Source organism: Acipenser ruthenus, chromosome 59 (genome assembly GCF_902713425.1).
Source record: "Acipenser ruthenus chromosome 59, fAciRut3.2 maternal haplotype, whole genome shotgun sequence".
NCBI lineage: Eukaryota > Metazoa > Chordata > Actinopteri > Acipenseriformes > Acipenseridae > Acipenser > Acipenser ruthenus.
In genome coordinates, this window is record NC_081247.1 from 236,255 (window position 1) to 253,472 (window position 17,218).

General features: G+C 45.9%; 1 protein-coding gene across 1 annotated transcript in view; it reads left to right on the top strand.

The window, feature by feature from the left end:
• LOC131725015 (E3 ubiquitin-protein ligase TRIM39-like) overlaps nucleotides 1-13,444 on the top strand; it is a 36,880-nt gene extending 23,436 nt beyond the window's left edge. Inside the window, exons 11-13 of the mRNA XM_059018336.1 lie at nucleotides 317-343; nucleotides 434-460; nucleotides 12,223-13,444. Of these exons, the coding sequence (XP_058874319.1) occupies nucleotides 317-343; nucleotides 434-460; nucleotides 12,223-12,773 (605 nt within the window). The 3' untranslated portion in view covers nucleotides 12,774-13,444. The remainder of the gene's footprint in view (nucleotides 1-316; nucleotides 344-433; nucleotides 461-12,222) is intronic.
• Nucleotides 13,445-17,218: the final 3,774 nt, after the last annotated feature.

The following is a 17,218-nucleotide window of genomic DNA, read 5'->3' on the forward strand; positions in this document are numbered from 1 at the left end:
ACACAGCATGGGAACTTTCACAAGCAAAACACAGCATGGGAACTTTCACAAGCAAAACACAGCATGGGAACTTTCACAAGCAGAACACAGCATGGGAACTTTCACAAGCAAAACACAGCATGGGAACTTTCACAAGCAAAACACAGCATGGGAACTTTTACAGGGAAGGTAACATTGTTAATAATTGAAAACGAATGCATGAACAACACTATGAAGTTTAGACTGTGATACTGGATCTTTAAAGAGATTCATCTGTACTTCCAACTGGAATATTGATTCAATTCTTTGCCGACTCTGTCTTTATCTCTTCACACAGGTGCTGGGAGATGCATCCCTGATTCAGGTATTTATCACTGTTGCAGTTTTGTTGATTTTCAGGTGTTGGATTCTACTGTTAAGAATATTACATCTATTTTTCTTTAATTTTATCTAGCCTGGCAGTGGATTCACAAGGCATCAGGTACTCTTTAAGTTTACTATGTGTTGCTGAAGTCTGGTATTTCTGATTGATTTTTGGTATAACAGTTTTTTCTAGTACAGAGGGACAGCCCACTGTCAACAAATGATTTAATTTGGTCGTTGACAGTGGGCATCTCCTCTGCTCTACAGTTTTTTTTAAAGCCATGTTCTCCTCTCTCTCTTTTCTTCCCATCCTCCCTCTCGCTCTCTTACACCCTTCCCCTTTTCACTACCGCCTCCTCCTCTTCTTCATCTCTCATTTTCTCCCTAACCTCTTCCCCTTCCTTCTCTGTTTTACTGTCCTCCCTCTCCCTCTTCCCCTGCTTCACCTCTCCCCCTCTCTTCTCCTCCTCTTCATCTCTCCTTTTCTCCCTCATCTCTTCTCCTTCCTTCTGTTTTACTTTCCTCCCTCTCCCTCTCTTCCCCTGCCTCTCCTCTCCCCCTCTCTTCACCTCTCTCCTCTCTTCCCCTGCCTCTCCTCTCCCCCTCTCTTCACCTCTCCCCTCTCTTCCCCTGCCTCTCCTCTCCCCCTCTCTCTTCACCTCTCCTCTCTTCCCCTGCCTCTCCTCTCCCCCTCTCTCTTCACCTCTCCCCTTTCTTCCCCTGCCTCTCCTCTCCCCCTCTCTCTTCACCTCTCTCCTCTCTTCCCCTGCCTCTCCTCTCCCCCTCTCTCTTCACCTCTCTCATCTTCCCCTGCCTCTCCTCTCCCCCTCTCTCTTCACCTCTCTCCTCTCTTCCCCTGCCTCTCCTCTCCCCCTCTCTCTTCACCTCTCCCCTTTCTTCCCCTGCCTCTCCTCTCCCCCTCTCTCTTCACCTCTCTCCTCTCTTCCCCTGCCTCTCCTCTCCCCCTCTCTCTTCACCTCTCTCATCTTCCCCTGCCTCTCCTCTCCCCCTCTCTCTTCACCTCTCTCCTCTCTTCCCCTGCCTCTCCTCTCCCCCTCTCTCTTCACCTCTCCCCTTTCTTCCCCTGCCTCTCCTCTCCCCCTCTCTCTTCACCTCTCTTCTCTCTTCCGCTGCCTCTCCTCTCCCCCTCTCTCTTCACCTCTCTCATCTTCCCCTGCCTCTCCTCTCCCCCTCTCTCTTCACCTCTCTCCTCTCTTCCCCTGCCTCTCCTCTCCCCCTCTCTCTTCACCTCTCCCCTTTCTTCCCCTGCCTCTCCTCTCCCCCTCTCTCTTCACCTCTCTCCTCTCTTCCCCTGCCTCTCCTCTCCCCCTCTCTTCACCTCTCCCCTCTCTTCCCCTGCCTCTCCTCTCCCCCTCTCTCTTCACCTCTCCCCTCTTCCCCTGCCTCTCCTCTCCCCCTCTCTCTTCACCTCTCCCCTCTCTTCCCCTGCCTCTCCTCTCCCCCTCTCTCTTCACCTCTCCCCTCTCTTCCCCTGCCTCTCTTCTCCCCCTCTCTCTTCACCTCTCCCCTCTTCCCCTGCCTCTCCTCTCCCCCTCTCTTTTCACCTCTCTCCTCTCTTCCCCTGACTCTCCTCTCCTCTCTCTTCACCTCTCCCCGTCTCTTCCCCTGCCTCCTCTCCACCTCTCTCTTCACCTCTCCCATCTCTTCCCCTGCCTCTCCTCTCCCCCTCTCTCTTCACCTCTCTCATCTTCCCCTGCCTCTCCTCTCCCCCTCTCTCTTCACCTCTCTCCTCTCTTCCCCTGCCTCTCCTCTCCCCCTCTCTCTTCACCTCTCCCCTCTTCCCCTGCCTCTCCTCTCCCCCTCTCTCTTCACCTCTCCCCTCTCTTCCCCTGCCTCTCTTCTCCCCCTCTCTCTTCCTCTCCCCTCTCTTCCCCTGCCTCTCCTCTCCCCCTCTCTCTTCACCTCTCCCCTCTTCCCCTGCCTCTCCTCTCCCCCTCTCTCTTCACCTCTCCCCTCTCTTCCCCTGCCTCTCTTCTCCCCCTCTCTCTTCAACTCTCTCCTCTCTTCCCCTGCCTCTCCTCTCCCCCTCTCTCTTCACCTCTCCCCTCTCTTAAAGATGTTCATGTAGTTCATACGAAGTGGTTTGAGGTTCAAGCCCCAAGCCTTTTGTTTGTACTCCGGATGTTTCTCTAAACACATCAGCTTTGTCATTTAAGAATAGGGGTTAGTCTGTGGCTTGGCTGAATAATGGTTCAGATTCAATTGAAATCTATTCTGGAAATCCCTCTTTCTCTCCTCCCTCTCTCTCTCTTTCCCCTCTATCCTCTCCTTTTCCTCACATGGGTGCTTGTCCCAGGTGGCAGGTATATATTAGATATAGAACCGCTATCCAATTGTGATGAAACTTGGTACGGGCATTCTGTAGAACAAATTACTAAGAGTATCATAACCTGGAGCCTGTGTCTCTCCCCTCCCTCTGTCCCCAATCTCTCCCTCATCCCCTAACCCCATCTCTCTTTAACCTCCCATCTCCCAGCCCCTCCCCCTCTCTTTCTCCCTTCCCTTCCCCTACTAACCCCCTCTTCCTCGCTCCCTCTCTCCCAGGTGTCAGGTATATACTGTGTGTTACACTTTTACATACATCTAGGTAACCACTTATCTGATTTGGATCTGGTATCCCCTCTTTTTCTCCCTATCCCTTTTTGCTTAACTTTCTTAGAGTATTCCCTCTCTCGCTCTCTCTCTCTCTCTCTCTCTCTCTCTCTCTCTCTCTCTCTACACTCTGGGATCTGTCAGTGATCTCTGGGTAACTCAGCTTATTATCGCTGATCATAATTAAATCCCAGTCTTCATATTTCACTTTAGGCCGGAGGGTTCCAATTCACTAAAGTCCCTCCCTGCCAGCGCTATCATAAGCATTTTTCTCAGTGAGGGTGCATATTATCTGACTGTGACCCATACCTGCCTAACCTCCCGATTTTCTATTGATCTCATGGTCTCTGGGATCTGTCAGTGATCTCCGGGTAACTGAGCTTATTATCACTGATCATAGCTAAATACCAGTCCACATATTTCACTTTAGGCTAGAGGGTTAGTCCCTCCCTGCTAAAGCTGTCATTGGCTGCCTCAAGATTTATTAAAACAAAATGGAGAGTGATAGGTGGAATCACTCCAGTTCATAACATCAATCATTTCTTTAATGGACACTTGAAGCATCCAATGATAGCAGGGATCTCGGTTTAGCTGTCCACTCAGAGAAGAGGGATGTAGTTCTGGGGAGTGGCATTGTGAAAGCTCACTGACGCTTCACTTCCCAGACTGAGCGCGGATGAGAGGAGGAGTCGATGCTTGAGAGCCGTTACATTTAAACATGAGTTTAAAAAATACATTTACTTCAGCATTTTACTGAAAATAACATGTTGTTCCCTCAGTTATATCCTTCTATAGATACTGTTGTGCTGTCAAGCTAACGTGTTTAACAGCACTAATACAGTGAAGAAGTGTTTTGTTTTTTGCTTTTGAATCCCCAGGGCTGGAATGTGGTGGTAGGATATTGAAATAAACAGAGACTGTGAGAGGATTTGTTAAATTGTAATAACCAGCAATCCGGACTCCTAGTTAAACATTCAGAAACTCTAGTTGTTGTCTCTGACACTGCCATTAACCCTTTAAGGACGTGATGGTGTAACACGATCATACTGAAGTGTCATTCTGGGCCTGTGATCGGGTAAACACGATTAAAACACACTTCGTTTCTTTCACTTGCTGGGACACCATACTTTGCAGTACAGCTTGTTAACGCCTGTCGTTGGATAGGGGAGGGGTTGAACTTCACTGCCTGATTGGTTGTTTATTCGTGTGATGTCACTGAGACGGGCGTTTCATTTGTAAAGGCGGAGACATTTCATAGCAACACACAGAGACAAAACATGACAGAGGAACTTGTTTACAGCAAAGAAAATAACAGGGAAACAATATAAATTCAATATATTCGACTTATAGTTATATTAGAACATTTATTTTGTCTCGTGTTTTAATACAATGTGCCTATAGAAAGTCTACACCCCCTTGAACTTTTTTCAGATTTTGTTGTGTCAGTGCCTCAGAGTTTCATGCATTTAAATGGTGATTCTTCCCCACTTATCTACACACCATACACACTGTTAAGGGGAAAAAAGTTTTTATTGAGAAAAAAATTATAAATTAAAAATACAAAACTGAAAGATCATAATTGGATAAGTCTCCACCCCCCTGAGTTAATACTTGGTGGAAGCACCTTTGGCAGCAATTACAGCTGTGAGTCTGTTGGGATAGATCTCTACCAACTTTGCACACCTAGATTTGGCAATATTTGACCATTCTTCTTTACAAAACTGTTCAAGCTCTGTCACGTTCCTTGGGGAGCGTTGATGGACAGAAATCTTCAAGTCATGCCACAAATTTTCGATTGGATTTAGATCGGGCCTCTGACTGGGCCACTCAAGGACATTTACCTGTTTGTTCCTTAGCCACTCCAGTGTAGCTTTGGCTGTGTGCTTTGGGTCGTTGTCATGCTGAAAGGTGAACTTCCGTCCCAGTTTCAGCTTTCTTGCAGAGGGCAGCAGGTTTTCCTCAAGGACTTCTCTGTACTTTGCTCCATTCATTTTCCCTTCTATCCTGACAAGTGCCCCAGTCCCTGCCGATGAGAAACATCCCCATAACATGATGATGCTGCCACCACCATGCTTCACAGTAGGGATGGTGTTCTTTGGGTGATGCGCTGTGTTGGGTTTGCGCCAAACATAACGCTTTCCATTCAGGCCAAAAAGTTCCATTTTAGTTTCGTCAGACCACAAAACTTTTTGCCACATGGCTACAGAATCTCCTGAATGTTTTTTGCATACTTCAAACAGGATTCAAGGTGGGCTTTCTTGAGTAATGGCTTCCTTCTTGCCACCCTATCATACAGGCCAGATTTGTGGAGTGCTTGGGATATTGTTGTCACTTGCACACTTTGACCAGTCTTGGCCATAAAAGCCTGTAGCTCTTGCAAAGTTGCCATTGGCCTCTTGGTAGCCTCTCTGATCAGTCTCCTTATTGCTCGGTCATCCAGTTTGGAGGGACGGCCTGATCTCGGCAGGGTCTTGGTGGTGTCATACACCTTCCACTTCTTAATAATCGTCTTGACCGTGCTCCAAGGGATATTCAACGCCTTTGATATTTTTTTTATACCCATCCCGTGATCTGTGCCTTTCAACAACTTTGTCCCGGAGTTCTTTTGAAAGCGCCTTGGTGCTCATGGTTGAGTCTTTGCTTTGAAATGCACTACCCAGCAGAGGGAACCTACAGGAACTGCTGAATTTATCCTGAAATCATGTGAATCACTGCAATTTAACACAGGTGGAGGCCACTTAACTTGGTGTGTGATTCTGAAGGCGATTGGATACACCTGAGCTAATTTAGGATTGCTGCTACAAGGGGAGTGGACACTTATCCAACCACGCTATTTCAGTTTTTATTTTTAATTAATTTTCTACAAATTTCTAGAATATGTTTTTCACTTGGAAGTTGTGGGGTAGGATGTGTAGATAAATGAAAAAAAAAAATTATGCATTTTAATTCCAGGCTATAAGGCAACAAAAGGTGAACATTTTGAAAGGGGATGTAGACTTTCTATAGGCACTGTATATGTTTTTACAACATTTCTAAATATCAAACGAGTGGATATAGGGGTTCATGTTTCAGGAACTACATTTATTTTATTTTGTGTCCTTATTGCTGATAATAATGGAGTGAAGAACTATTATTTTATTTATACATATTTATTTTGAGTAAATAATCGAGAGTAGTGGCCATTATTGCTTCTAAAGACCCTGAGGATAAACGTGTATTCTGTCATTGCAATCACTCAGGTGAAACAGTGTCTTGTAATTTGTCCAAAAAACATCAATATTTTTCAGCAAAACTTTCAGGAAGTATTGGAAGGTCCCTCGGGTCATAGAATAAGACATTTTTATACATGTATCTCTAAGCAGAATACAAAATAATAGAAAAATACTTAACGTTAAAAAAGAAAAGAAACGAAATATCGTTTTGAAAAAAAGTGAAAAGCTTGTCTGGTTTCTGAAGTGCTTTATAATGCTCCCCAGAGTGCTCAGAAGAAAAGAACAGTTCCAAGATGCTACTGTAAAAAATAGATCTTTAGTGAATTTTTATAGGAAAAGAGTCAAATACTGCCAAAAAATGGCTCTTCCTTAAAGAGGTTAACCACATTATAAATGCTTGGTCCTTGAAGGGTTAACCACATTATAAATGCTTGGTTCTTAAAGGGTTAACCACATTATAAATGCTTGGTTCTTAAAGGGTTAACCACATTATAAATGCTCGGTCCTTAAAGGGTTAACCACATTATAAATGCTCGGTCCTTAAAGGGTTAACCACATTATAAATGCTTGGTCCTTGAAGGGTTAACCACATTATAAATGCTTGGTCCTTGAAGGGTTAACCACATTATAAATGCTTGGTCCTTGAAGGGTTAACCACATTATAAATGCTTGGTCCTTGAAGGGTTAACCACATTATAAATGCTTGGTCCTTGAAGGGTTAACCACATTATAAATGCTTGGTCCTTGAAGGGTTAACCACATTATAAATGCTCGGTCCTTGAAGGGTTAACCACATTATAAATGCTTGGTTCTTAAAGGGTTAACCACATTATAAATGCTCGGTCCTTAAAGGGTTAACCACATTATAAATGCTCGGTCCTTAAAGGGTTAACCACATTATAAATGCTTGGTCCTTGAAGGGTTAACCACATTATAAATGCTTGGTTCTTAAAGGGTTAACCACATTATAAATGCTTGGTCCTTAAAGGGTTAACCACATTATAAATGCTTGGTCATTAAAGGGTTAACCACATTATAAATGCTTGGTCCTTAAAGGGTTAACCATATTATAAATGGCTGGTCCTTAAAGGGTTAACCACATTATAAATGCTTGGTCATTAAAGGGTTAACCACATTATAAATGCTTGGTCCTTATAGAGTTAAGCAGTGCTGCTTGTGAGCGTGGGTTTCCACATTTTAAAAACCAAATATCGATCCCGCCTATCAGCCTCAGTCTGCCCTGATGCACATTCATGTGTGTAAGATGACACTGAAACCTTTAATCCTGAACCCAGCATCCTTGACAGGGGTGCAAATCACTTAAAATTATCAAACCCGCCCTAATCGAGCCCCCTCACAACTTCACACACGACACAACCCTTCTCTCCTTGACATCCCAATTGTTTGACCTGTCGGAGGAGGAGGGGGAGCTCGACAGTGACTGTGATGAGGTTCCCTAATGCTGGCGAGTACCAAACCATTCCTGCTGGTGCTGCGAGACCCTAATGATAAAAGTGATGTGAACCCTGCTTATAAACAACTCCATGATTCAGGACCCCAGTCACATGAGCGGCTAGCTGTACAGTCGCTGACCACTGTTTTCTGAGTACATTGACTTTATTATGTCGTACATTTTACCCCCTACACCACGTTGTAGAATTTTATCCTGAACTAAATTTTGCTCTGTTGTAAAATCCTCTTGTAGGGTTTCTTTGTAAAGATTTTCAGAATACTTTTTCCAAATACACACCCACTCGATATATCGCGGGTGTCGGGTCCAATACAAATCCACTATATATCGAGGGCTGCGATATAGCGAGAGACCCACAGAAAAACAAATAGGCTGATAACAAATACTGTACAACCACGCCCTCGTTTTATCAGGGGCGTCAGGGTCCAGTATAAATCCTCTACGCAACCCGCTTTCTCTCATTTTTCATATAAAAAGCAGCACACTGTTTTAATTCGTACAGCAGAGGGTAATTGCCTCTCATCAACTTGAGTCCAATTAATTTCACGAGTCTTCCTCTCCTTTCTCAAATGCATAAACCCGCTGCATTGAAAGAATCCACTCCCAAAAGGCTTGTTGCTAGGGAGCTGATGTCACTGCCCTGTGGCTTTTGCTAGAGCATTGCTGCTGCCACATGTGAACACCTCGCTGGCTAAAATAAAAACCGCTTCAGCAAGTAGATATTTAATTAGCTTTGTGTTATTGTGCAGTGCGTGTGTATATGATAACAGTACGATAGTAATGCTTTGTTTTTAATTGTTTTGTATATTTTACCCCGTCTCATTTATAACCCAGCTACAGAAACCGTCCCCCTCGCCACCCATTCACACACTTTTGAAACCAAAGTTACACCACTGCCTGTACTGACCATTAGTTTCACATTTCCCTTCAAATATGTACATCTCAAGCTTAATGCTCTACTGCAAATGCATTTTTTTGTACAGCGCTTAATTCCGCGTTAATATTCTTTTGATTCCGTCCGTGCTCTCGTTAACACAGACTCCATAGAGCCCTATAAGACCTGAAAAAAGGCAATGCGATGGAGATACACAACAACGCAGGAAGCGGGTCTGTCCTTAATTTATACAAGACGTGTTTAGAGTGATCACATGGAAGAACAGGTCAGGTTTCCTTAAAGAGGAAAACCAGAGAAAGGGAAACATATCTGTGGAAAATATGCAAAAATAATTTGATAATATATTTTACTGTTAAGTTGCGTTTAAACATATAATACACATTTTAAACAAATATTTTTAATCCACGTTTACCATTTAAACGTTTAAACCCTTCCAGCCCTAGTAGTTTGTGGATTCAGAGGGAGGGGTGTAGGCTGCACACAGGTAAACGTCAGTTTCACCTGGACTGCGTTTTTGTTTATTTTGAGCCGTGTGTGTGTCTGTCCTTGTTTAACTGAGCCGATGGATTGGGCGAGCTCCCCTCTGTGCCACACTAGTATTCCCCCAGAGTCCCTGCCGTGTGTGACTGTGCTGTGTTTCAGGGAGGGCACTATGATCTCCCTGTAGCCTGAGGGACAGTGAGTGGCACATCTGCACGGCACCACGTCTCTAATAGGATCATAATATCAATATTATTTACATTGAGAACAAACTCAGGGTCTGTGCTCTTCAGCCTGAAGACCGAGGAGTACAGACCCTGGATGTTCAGCAGCTGATTGAAGGAGATATCTTTTCTCTTTTTTCTTTTAAATTTCTATTATTTATAATAAAACAAAATGCAAATTACAACATTAAGTAAATATGTAGATGTGTCTGTGCAGTGATACTGTGTCTGATACACACACACACACACTCACACACACACACACGCACACACACACACACACATTGTTTTTCTTCATATTCATATCCCATTCGTTTCTGGTATTTTCCCAGGTAAACTAGGGTTTCCTGTGTCCTACCCGAGTGCTGCGGGTCCCTCAGTCCAGCAGTCTTGAGCAGAGGGTGTTGAGGAGCTGTTTTATCTCACCCAGCTCAGTGGTGGCAGGGGGGGCTGGCTGAGCGAGGGCTCCAGCGTAGCTGAGCTGGTGCTGCGGCTGGTTGGTGCTCGGAGGGGTTCTGGGTCTGGCTGGTCCTGGCTGATCTGTGCTGCTCTGGGTTGCAATGGCTCAGGCAGTGTTGGGCTGTGCTGTGCTGTGCGGGTGAGGGATGGGTTGGCCCCTCGCAGGTGTGTGTCCTGTGGCTCCAGGGGGTCTCCTCACTGGTGTGTGTCCTGTGGCTCCAGGGGGTTTCCTCACTGGTGTGTGTCCTGTGGCTCCAGGGGGTTTCCTCACTGGTGTGTGTCCTGTGGCTCCAGGGGGTCTCCTCACTGGTGTGTGTCCTGTGGCTCCAGGGGGTCTCCTCACTGGTGTGTGTCCTGTGGCTCCAGGGGGTCTCCTCACTGGTGTGTGTCCTGTGGCTCCAGGGGGTCTCCTCACTGGTGTGTGTCCTGTGGCTCCAGGGGGTCTCCTCACTGGTGTGTGTCCTGTGGCTCCAGGGGGTCTCCTCACTGGTGTGTGTCCTGTGGCTCCAGGGGGTCTCCTCACTGGTGTTGTATGCTGCGCTGGGGGGGGCTGGCTGGGCTGCGGCCCATGGCTGTATCCTTGAGGGATTTATCAAAGACCCGGACGCCTTCCTGGTTGAGGTGCACTCTGTCATACAGCTGCCAGGGGCTCAGTGTGGGGGGGTGTGCCAGGTGGACGCTGGGCATCAGAGCACAGCCCCGGACGATCTCAGCGTTGATATTACTGGTGATGTGTGTGTGGGGGGGGGGGGGGTCTGCTCTGTGGAAATGACAACTCTGGAGTGTGAACTCCTGCGTGGAAAAAAACAAAAATAATAAAACAGGATTAAAAATAAATAAAAGATCATAACAATAAAAGCGTCAGACCGCAAAAAAAGTAAATCTGATGTCTTAATGGACGCAGTTCTTGGTCACAGACCTGCAGCGACCGGCGCCGATGTGTTGAATTCAGAGACTTGTCTTCTGGAAAGTATTTCTCCTTTAAATTGTTTAACGCTGACAGGGATCATTTCAAACAGAGACAAATCAAACCTTACAGTGTGTGAACTGCAAGGTCTGCTGCTGCTTCATGAATTGAGTTCCATGTATTTATCAGCAACGCTTTATATTGCGTGGCATAAATTAATATTAAATAGATATGCAATAGATATTAAATGAATGTTAAATTAATATTAAATAGATATGCAATAGATATTAAATGAATGTTAAATTAATATTAAATAGATATGCAATAGATATTAAATGAATGTTAAATTAATATTAAATAGATATGCAATAGATATTAAATGAATGTTAAATTAATATTAAATAGATATGCGATTGATATTAAATGAATGTTAAATTAATATTTAATAAATGTGCACTAGCTGGTTTCTTGCTAAATGTTAATCAAATGTCGATTGAAAATGTAACGGCACGTCACGCCCATTTATATCACGTTTTGTTACCGTTGAAAATATGTAATAATTTCCCCTTATTGAAAATACAGTTAATCTGACTTGAATGTCAATGGAAAGTAACAAGGAATAATTGAACGTAAATTTAATATGCAATTTAACATTAATTTAATATCAGTTTAATATTAATTTATGCCACGCAATATAAAGCATTATCATTTTTTCTAATGAATAAAGTGATCAGTAATCGCGCATATTATTTTGTGGTTACTTTATAAAACAGCCCTTAACAGAAAATAAATAAATAAAGAAATAAGCTCCGTATATTGGAAATGTGCAAAGTATCTGAAAATCACATTCAATTCGGTCATTTTAAAAAATCCCATCTATTAACATTGCATGTATAAAAACAAGCTGTACAGAAAAATCTCTTTAATGTTTCGTTTAGATTTTGTTTTTAATAGGCCTGCTTTAAATCTATTTTTCTGACGTGTTTACTGACATTTTTAAATACTATCTGTAACTTTTTAAAGTTATTATTAGTAGTGGTTAATCTAACTTTAATAATATGAAATGAAATTATTCGGTTTGTATTTGCAGTCAGCAGCATGTGAAACACAAACCCATATTTGTGTATTCGTGTGAAATCTTTTGGTACTTTATCGTTTGGGACAGTCCGACCTCGGGATCCATTCTCAAAACAAATCCACAGCACTCCTCTGTGCGCGCGTGTCCGTGGAATCTGACGTCACGTTCCACAGGCAGCTGCTTCTTTGAGCAGCAGTGTGAACACACCCGCGCTGGGGGGGCTCGGCTCGGCTCGGCTCGGCTCGGCTCGGGTGTGTTATTCCAAACTGCAGCTTGAGTTCATCCTGTCGATTTAAGAGACTTTACTGTACGAGGCGATCTCGGGGTTTAGTTAATATTTATATCTAGTAAATATTATTATTTCAAGATTCATTTTAATTGAGGTAAGAGGCTCACATTCTGCCTTTGTCACCTTTCTTTCTTTCTTTCATTCGTTCCTCTTTTATAATAATAATACTGCTCATAGTAATAATAATAATAATAATAATAATAATAATAATAATAATAATAATAATAATAATGTCTCCTCTCTGCTCCACAGTTGATGTGACTCTGAACCCTGATACAGCACACCCCGAGCTCATCCTGTCTGCGGAGGGGAAACGAGTGAGACGGGGAGAGACACGGCAGGATCTCCCTGACACTCCAGAGAGATTTGATGTCTGGCTCTGTGTGCTGGGCAGGGAGAGCTTCACCTCAGGGAGACGCTACTGGCAGGTGCAGGTGGGGGAGAATACATACTGGAGATTAGGAGTCAGCAGAGAGTCTGTCGAGAGGAAGGGGGGGTTCAGCATGACCCCCCAGCAGGGTTACTGGACAGTGAGGTGGTGGAGTGGATACGGGTTCACTGCTCTCACTTACCCCCAGAACCCCCTCCCCTGGAGCCTGAAGCCCCAGAAGCTGGGGGTGTATCTGGATTATGAGGAAGGGCAGCTCTCCTTTTACAATGTGGAGACCAGATCTCACATCTACACTTTCACTGACATGGAGTTCAAGCCCAATGAGAAACTCTATCCATTCTTCTGTACTTACAGTTATACAGACCTTGTGCTGGAGTCCCCTGACCCTGACCCTGTCAGCGCTGCAGATTAAACACACATTGCTGTCTGAACCAGGAAACTATTCAAACAGCTCAGACAATCTCCTCTTCACTTTCACTGACACTCTCTCTGCACTCTTCTGGGCTGATGAGAAGAAATCCTCTCTCTTCCACCCTCTTACCCTGAGCCCCTCCTCTTTATTTCTCTACACCCCCTTTCCTACTCTCCCTTCCTGTCTCCCTCTCTCTTTACCTCCACCTCTCCATCTCCAGATCCCTCTTTCTCTCCTCTTCTGCTCTCCTCTCTCCCTCCCCTATGGCTCTCCCCTCTTTCTCTCTCCCCCTTCCCTCTGATATGTTAATTCCCTCCCTTTCCCACGCCCTCTCTCCTCCCTGCCTTCTCTACTCTCCCTCTCTCCACCCTCTCCCTCTCTCCTCCCTGCCCCCTCTAATTTTGTACTGTGATATTTTGTAACAGCTGTATGTCTCGCTGGATAAGGGTGTCTGCTAAGAAATAAATAATGATAAAAGACTTTCTAGACAATAGATGAATGCATTATTTTCCACGTAATCAATATTTACACTGAAGCTGAGATGCTCCCTGAATATTATTCATTGCTAAACTCAGTGAACTGATTTCTGCTATTTTGATATGAATCTTCTGTTCTGTTTTTGTAGCGCATCTATTTTCTATCTTTCTTGATAAAATGTATAAAAGATATAACGGTGTTGTATGATTTACTGCTCAATTGTTTACCTCGGCAATCTTGAACTCGTAAAAAGAAAGACATTCATGACAGCAGAGTGCTGATTAAATGAGACCATTACACATATGAATGAATTGTATCCTTAAACTGGACATTTTAATTGTGATTCTTCACACATAACTCTCAACAATAACAAGCCTGTTGGGTCCATGAGCAGATTCTTCACAGAGACAGCAGGGGCTGTACTACAGATCCACACCGCTGAGGAGAGAGGGGAGGGGGAGAGGGAGGGAGGGGGAGACAGCTGGGGCTGTACTACAGATCCACACCGCTGAGGAGAGAGGGGAGGGGGAGAGGGAGGGAGGGGGAGACAGCTGGGGCTGCACTACAGATCCACACCGCTGAAGAGAGAGGGGAGAGGGAGAGGGAGGGAGGGGGAGACAGCTGGGGCTGTACTACAGATCCACACCGCTGGTGAGAGAGGGGAGGGGGAGAGGGAGACACCTGGGGCTGTACTACAGATCCACACCTCTGTTGAGAGAGGGGAGGGAGAGAGGAAGGGAGGGGGAGACAGCTGGGGCTGCACTACAGATCCACACCGCTGAGGAGAGAGGGGAGAGGGAGGGGGAGACAGCTGGGGCTGTACTACAGATCCACACCGCTGGTGAGAGAGGGGAGGGGGAGAGGGAGGGAGGGGGAGACAGCTGGGGCTGTACTACAGATCCACACCGCTGGTGAGAGAGGGGAGGGGGAGAGGGAGACACCTGGGGCTGTACTACAGATCCACACCTCTGTTGAGAGAGGGGAGGGAGAGAGGAAGGGAGGGGGAGACAGCTGGGGCTGCACTACAGATCCACACCGCTGAGGAGAGAGGGGAGAGGGAGGGGGAGACAGCTGGGGCTGTACTACAGATCCACACCGCTGGTGAGAGAGGGGAGGGGGAGAGGGAGGGAGGGGGAGACAGCTGGGGCTGTACTACAGATCCACACCGCTGGTGAGAGAGGGGAGGGGGAGAGGGAGACACCTGGGGCTGTACTACAGATCCACACCTCTGTTGAGAGAGGGGAGGGAGAGAGGAAGGGAGGGGGAGACAGCTGGGGCTGCACTACAGATCCACACCGCTGAGGAGAGAGGGGAGGGGGAGAGGGAGGGAGGGGGAGACAGCTGGGGCTGCACTACAGATCCACACCGCTGAGGAGAGAGGGGAGGGGGAGACAGCTGGGGCTGCACTACAGATCCACACCGCTGAGGAGAGAGGGGAGGGGGAGAGGGAGGCAGGGGGAGACAGCTGGGGCTGTACTACAGATCCACACCGCTGAGGAGAGAGGGGAGGGGGAGACACCTGGGGCTGTACTACAGATCCACACCTCTGTTGAGAGAGGGGAGGGGGAGAGGGAGGGGGAGACAGCTGGGGCTGTACTACAGATCCACACCTCTGTTGAGAGAGGGGAGGGAGAGAGGAAGGGAGGGGGAGACAGCTGGGGCTGCACTACAGATCCACACCTCTGTTGAGAGAGGGGAGGGAGATAGGAAGGGAGGGGGAGACAGCTGGGGCTGCACTACAGATCCACACCGCTGAGGAGAGAGGGAGAGGGAGGGAGGGGGAGACAGCTGGGGCTGCACTACAGATCCACACCGCTGAGGAGAGAGGGGAGGGGGAGAGGGAGGCAGGGGGAGACAGCTGGGGCTGCACTACAGATCCACACCGCTGAGGAGAGAGGGGAGGGGGAGAGGGAGGCAGGGGGAGACAGCTGGGGCTGTACTACAGATCCACACCGCTGGTGAGAGAGGGGAGGGGGAGAGGGAGGGAGGGGGAGATAGCTGGGGCTGTACTACAGATCCACACCGCTGAGGAGAGAGGGGAGGGGGAGAGGGAGATCGGGGGAGACAGCTGGGGCTGTACTACAGATCCACACTGCTGGTTAGAGAGGGGAGGGGGAGAGGGAGGGAGGAAGGGGGAGAAAACTGGGGCTGTACTACAGATCCACACCGCTGGTGCGAGAGGGGAGGGGGAGAGGGAGGGAGGGGGAGACAGCTGGGGCTGTACTACAGATCCACACTGCTGGTGAGAGAGGGGAGGGGGAGAGGGAGGGAGGGGGAGACAACTGGGGCTGCACTACAGATCCACACTGCTGGTAAGAGGGGATTTTTTTAGTATGTCTAAGCTTGCCTGTTTAATAGTAATGGATGATATCTCTACTTTGTTTGAAACTCAGAGTGGGGATCTGCGGAGGATTGCAGGCCCTGTACACACTCCAGTTAGTTTACATATCCCCACCTCCTCCTCAAAGCACAGAGTTACTTCAGTCTGATTTAGAAATACTGAAAGAGACAGAACAGATTCAGTTCAGATGTATTGAAATTGTCATTTTTATTCAGCGTACATGGTAAATATGTTCACCTTGTATTTAAAACATCCGGGAGATTTTACAAAAAAAAAAAAACTCAAAATATAATCCATTTGTGCCCGTTGTTTTTGATTTTATTTTAGTTTCTATGATGAGGGTTACACAGACCACTGAAACCAATTTCAGTTCTTATTAAAATAATTCTACTGCAGCTCATAAAAGAATTCCCTCAGTGTTAGCGGTCCATCACTTCCATTCACTCCACAGCTCTCACATGTGCAGCTTTTGAAAGATGTTGCAGCAAAACATGGATTCTCATTTGAACACCTCTGGTGCTACCCTGGGGTAATCTCTGTTTGCACAAGCTAGGCTTTCAAAAGCTTACTAGAACGAAAACTCTTCATTTTACAACGCGATCTGTGCTACAGTGCTACACCTGGTTAAAGAAATCTCCATTTGCAAGCCATGGTTTCAGTTAGGGTTGCACTTCCTTGTTCACCTGGAGGGTGAAATTGTCCCTGCCCCTTCGCTGGCTTCTTTCCTGTCATTAACCAATCAGTTGCTGCTCCCCCTGCTGACTGGCATGCCGTCAGCCAGTAACATGGCCCAGAAGACACTGCAGATGTGAAGTGAGGCGGGGAGTCCAGCAGCCTTCCCGAGTGCGAGGCACAGAAACAGAACTTCCTTTAATCCAGTGATCATGTCAAATCCAGGTCTGCGAGAACATCTTTCAAAAACTGGACATCTGAGAGCTAATGCAACTTCCAAGCAGGTCAACTGTATGAAATTATTTTGTTAAGCTATAAATCACTTAAAGAAAAAAGAAAAATCATGAATTTCCACACACTTTAATTTTCCAACAGTGTAGATTTTTATTTAAAGCTATTTAAAGACATCTTCATATTTTTTTTTTTAATTTGTAAAAATCATCTTTTGGAAAGTAAAATTCAGATTGCAAAAGCAGTGGCTCAGTGTGTGAGGTTTACTGGTCCCAGTTTAATGAGCGCACTGGTCTAGTAGACGTAACTGGCAGTGAAGAGAGACTGGGAGACAGCCTTGTCTTTCCTTCCGCTCTGAACGTAAGATCCAGTCGACGCCAATCCGTTAATCTGAAGAAAAAAATAATAAACCAATCAGTAACACACAGAGACACACACACATACACACAGAGGTATAGACATACATAGAGACAGACAGACACTGACAGGGTGACAAACCCTCCTCTGTAAAGAAGGGTTTATTTTTGTGATGGATTTTGTGTCCAGGACTTGTTTTGTACCGGTGTCACAGAATATCTGTTCCCCCAGCAAACAAATATTAACTCCCCCCCTAGGACCCAATATTTCACTTTGTGAATATTTGTTTCCCCCTTATTTTTTTGTAACAGGTCTTTGCTTAATCGATGTTAATAATTTGACTGCGCCACCTTGTGTTTATCGAGGA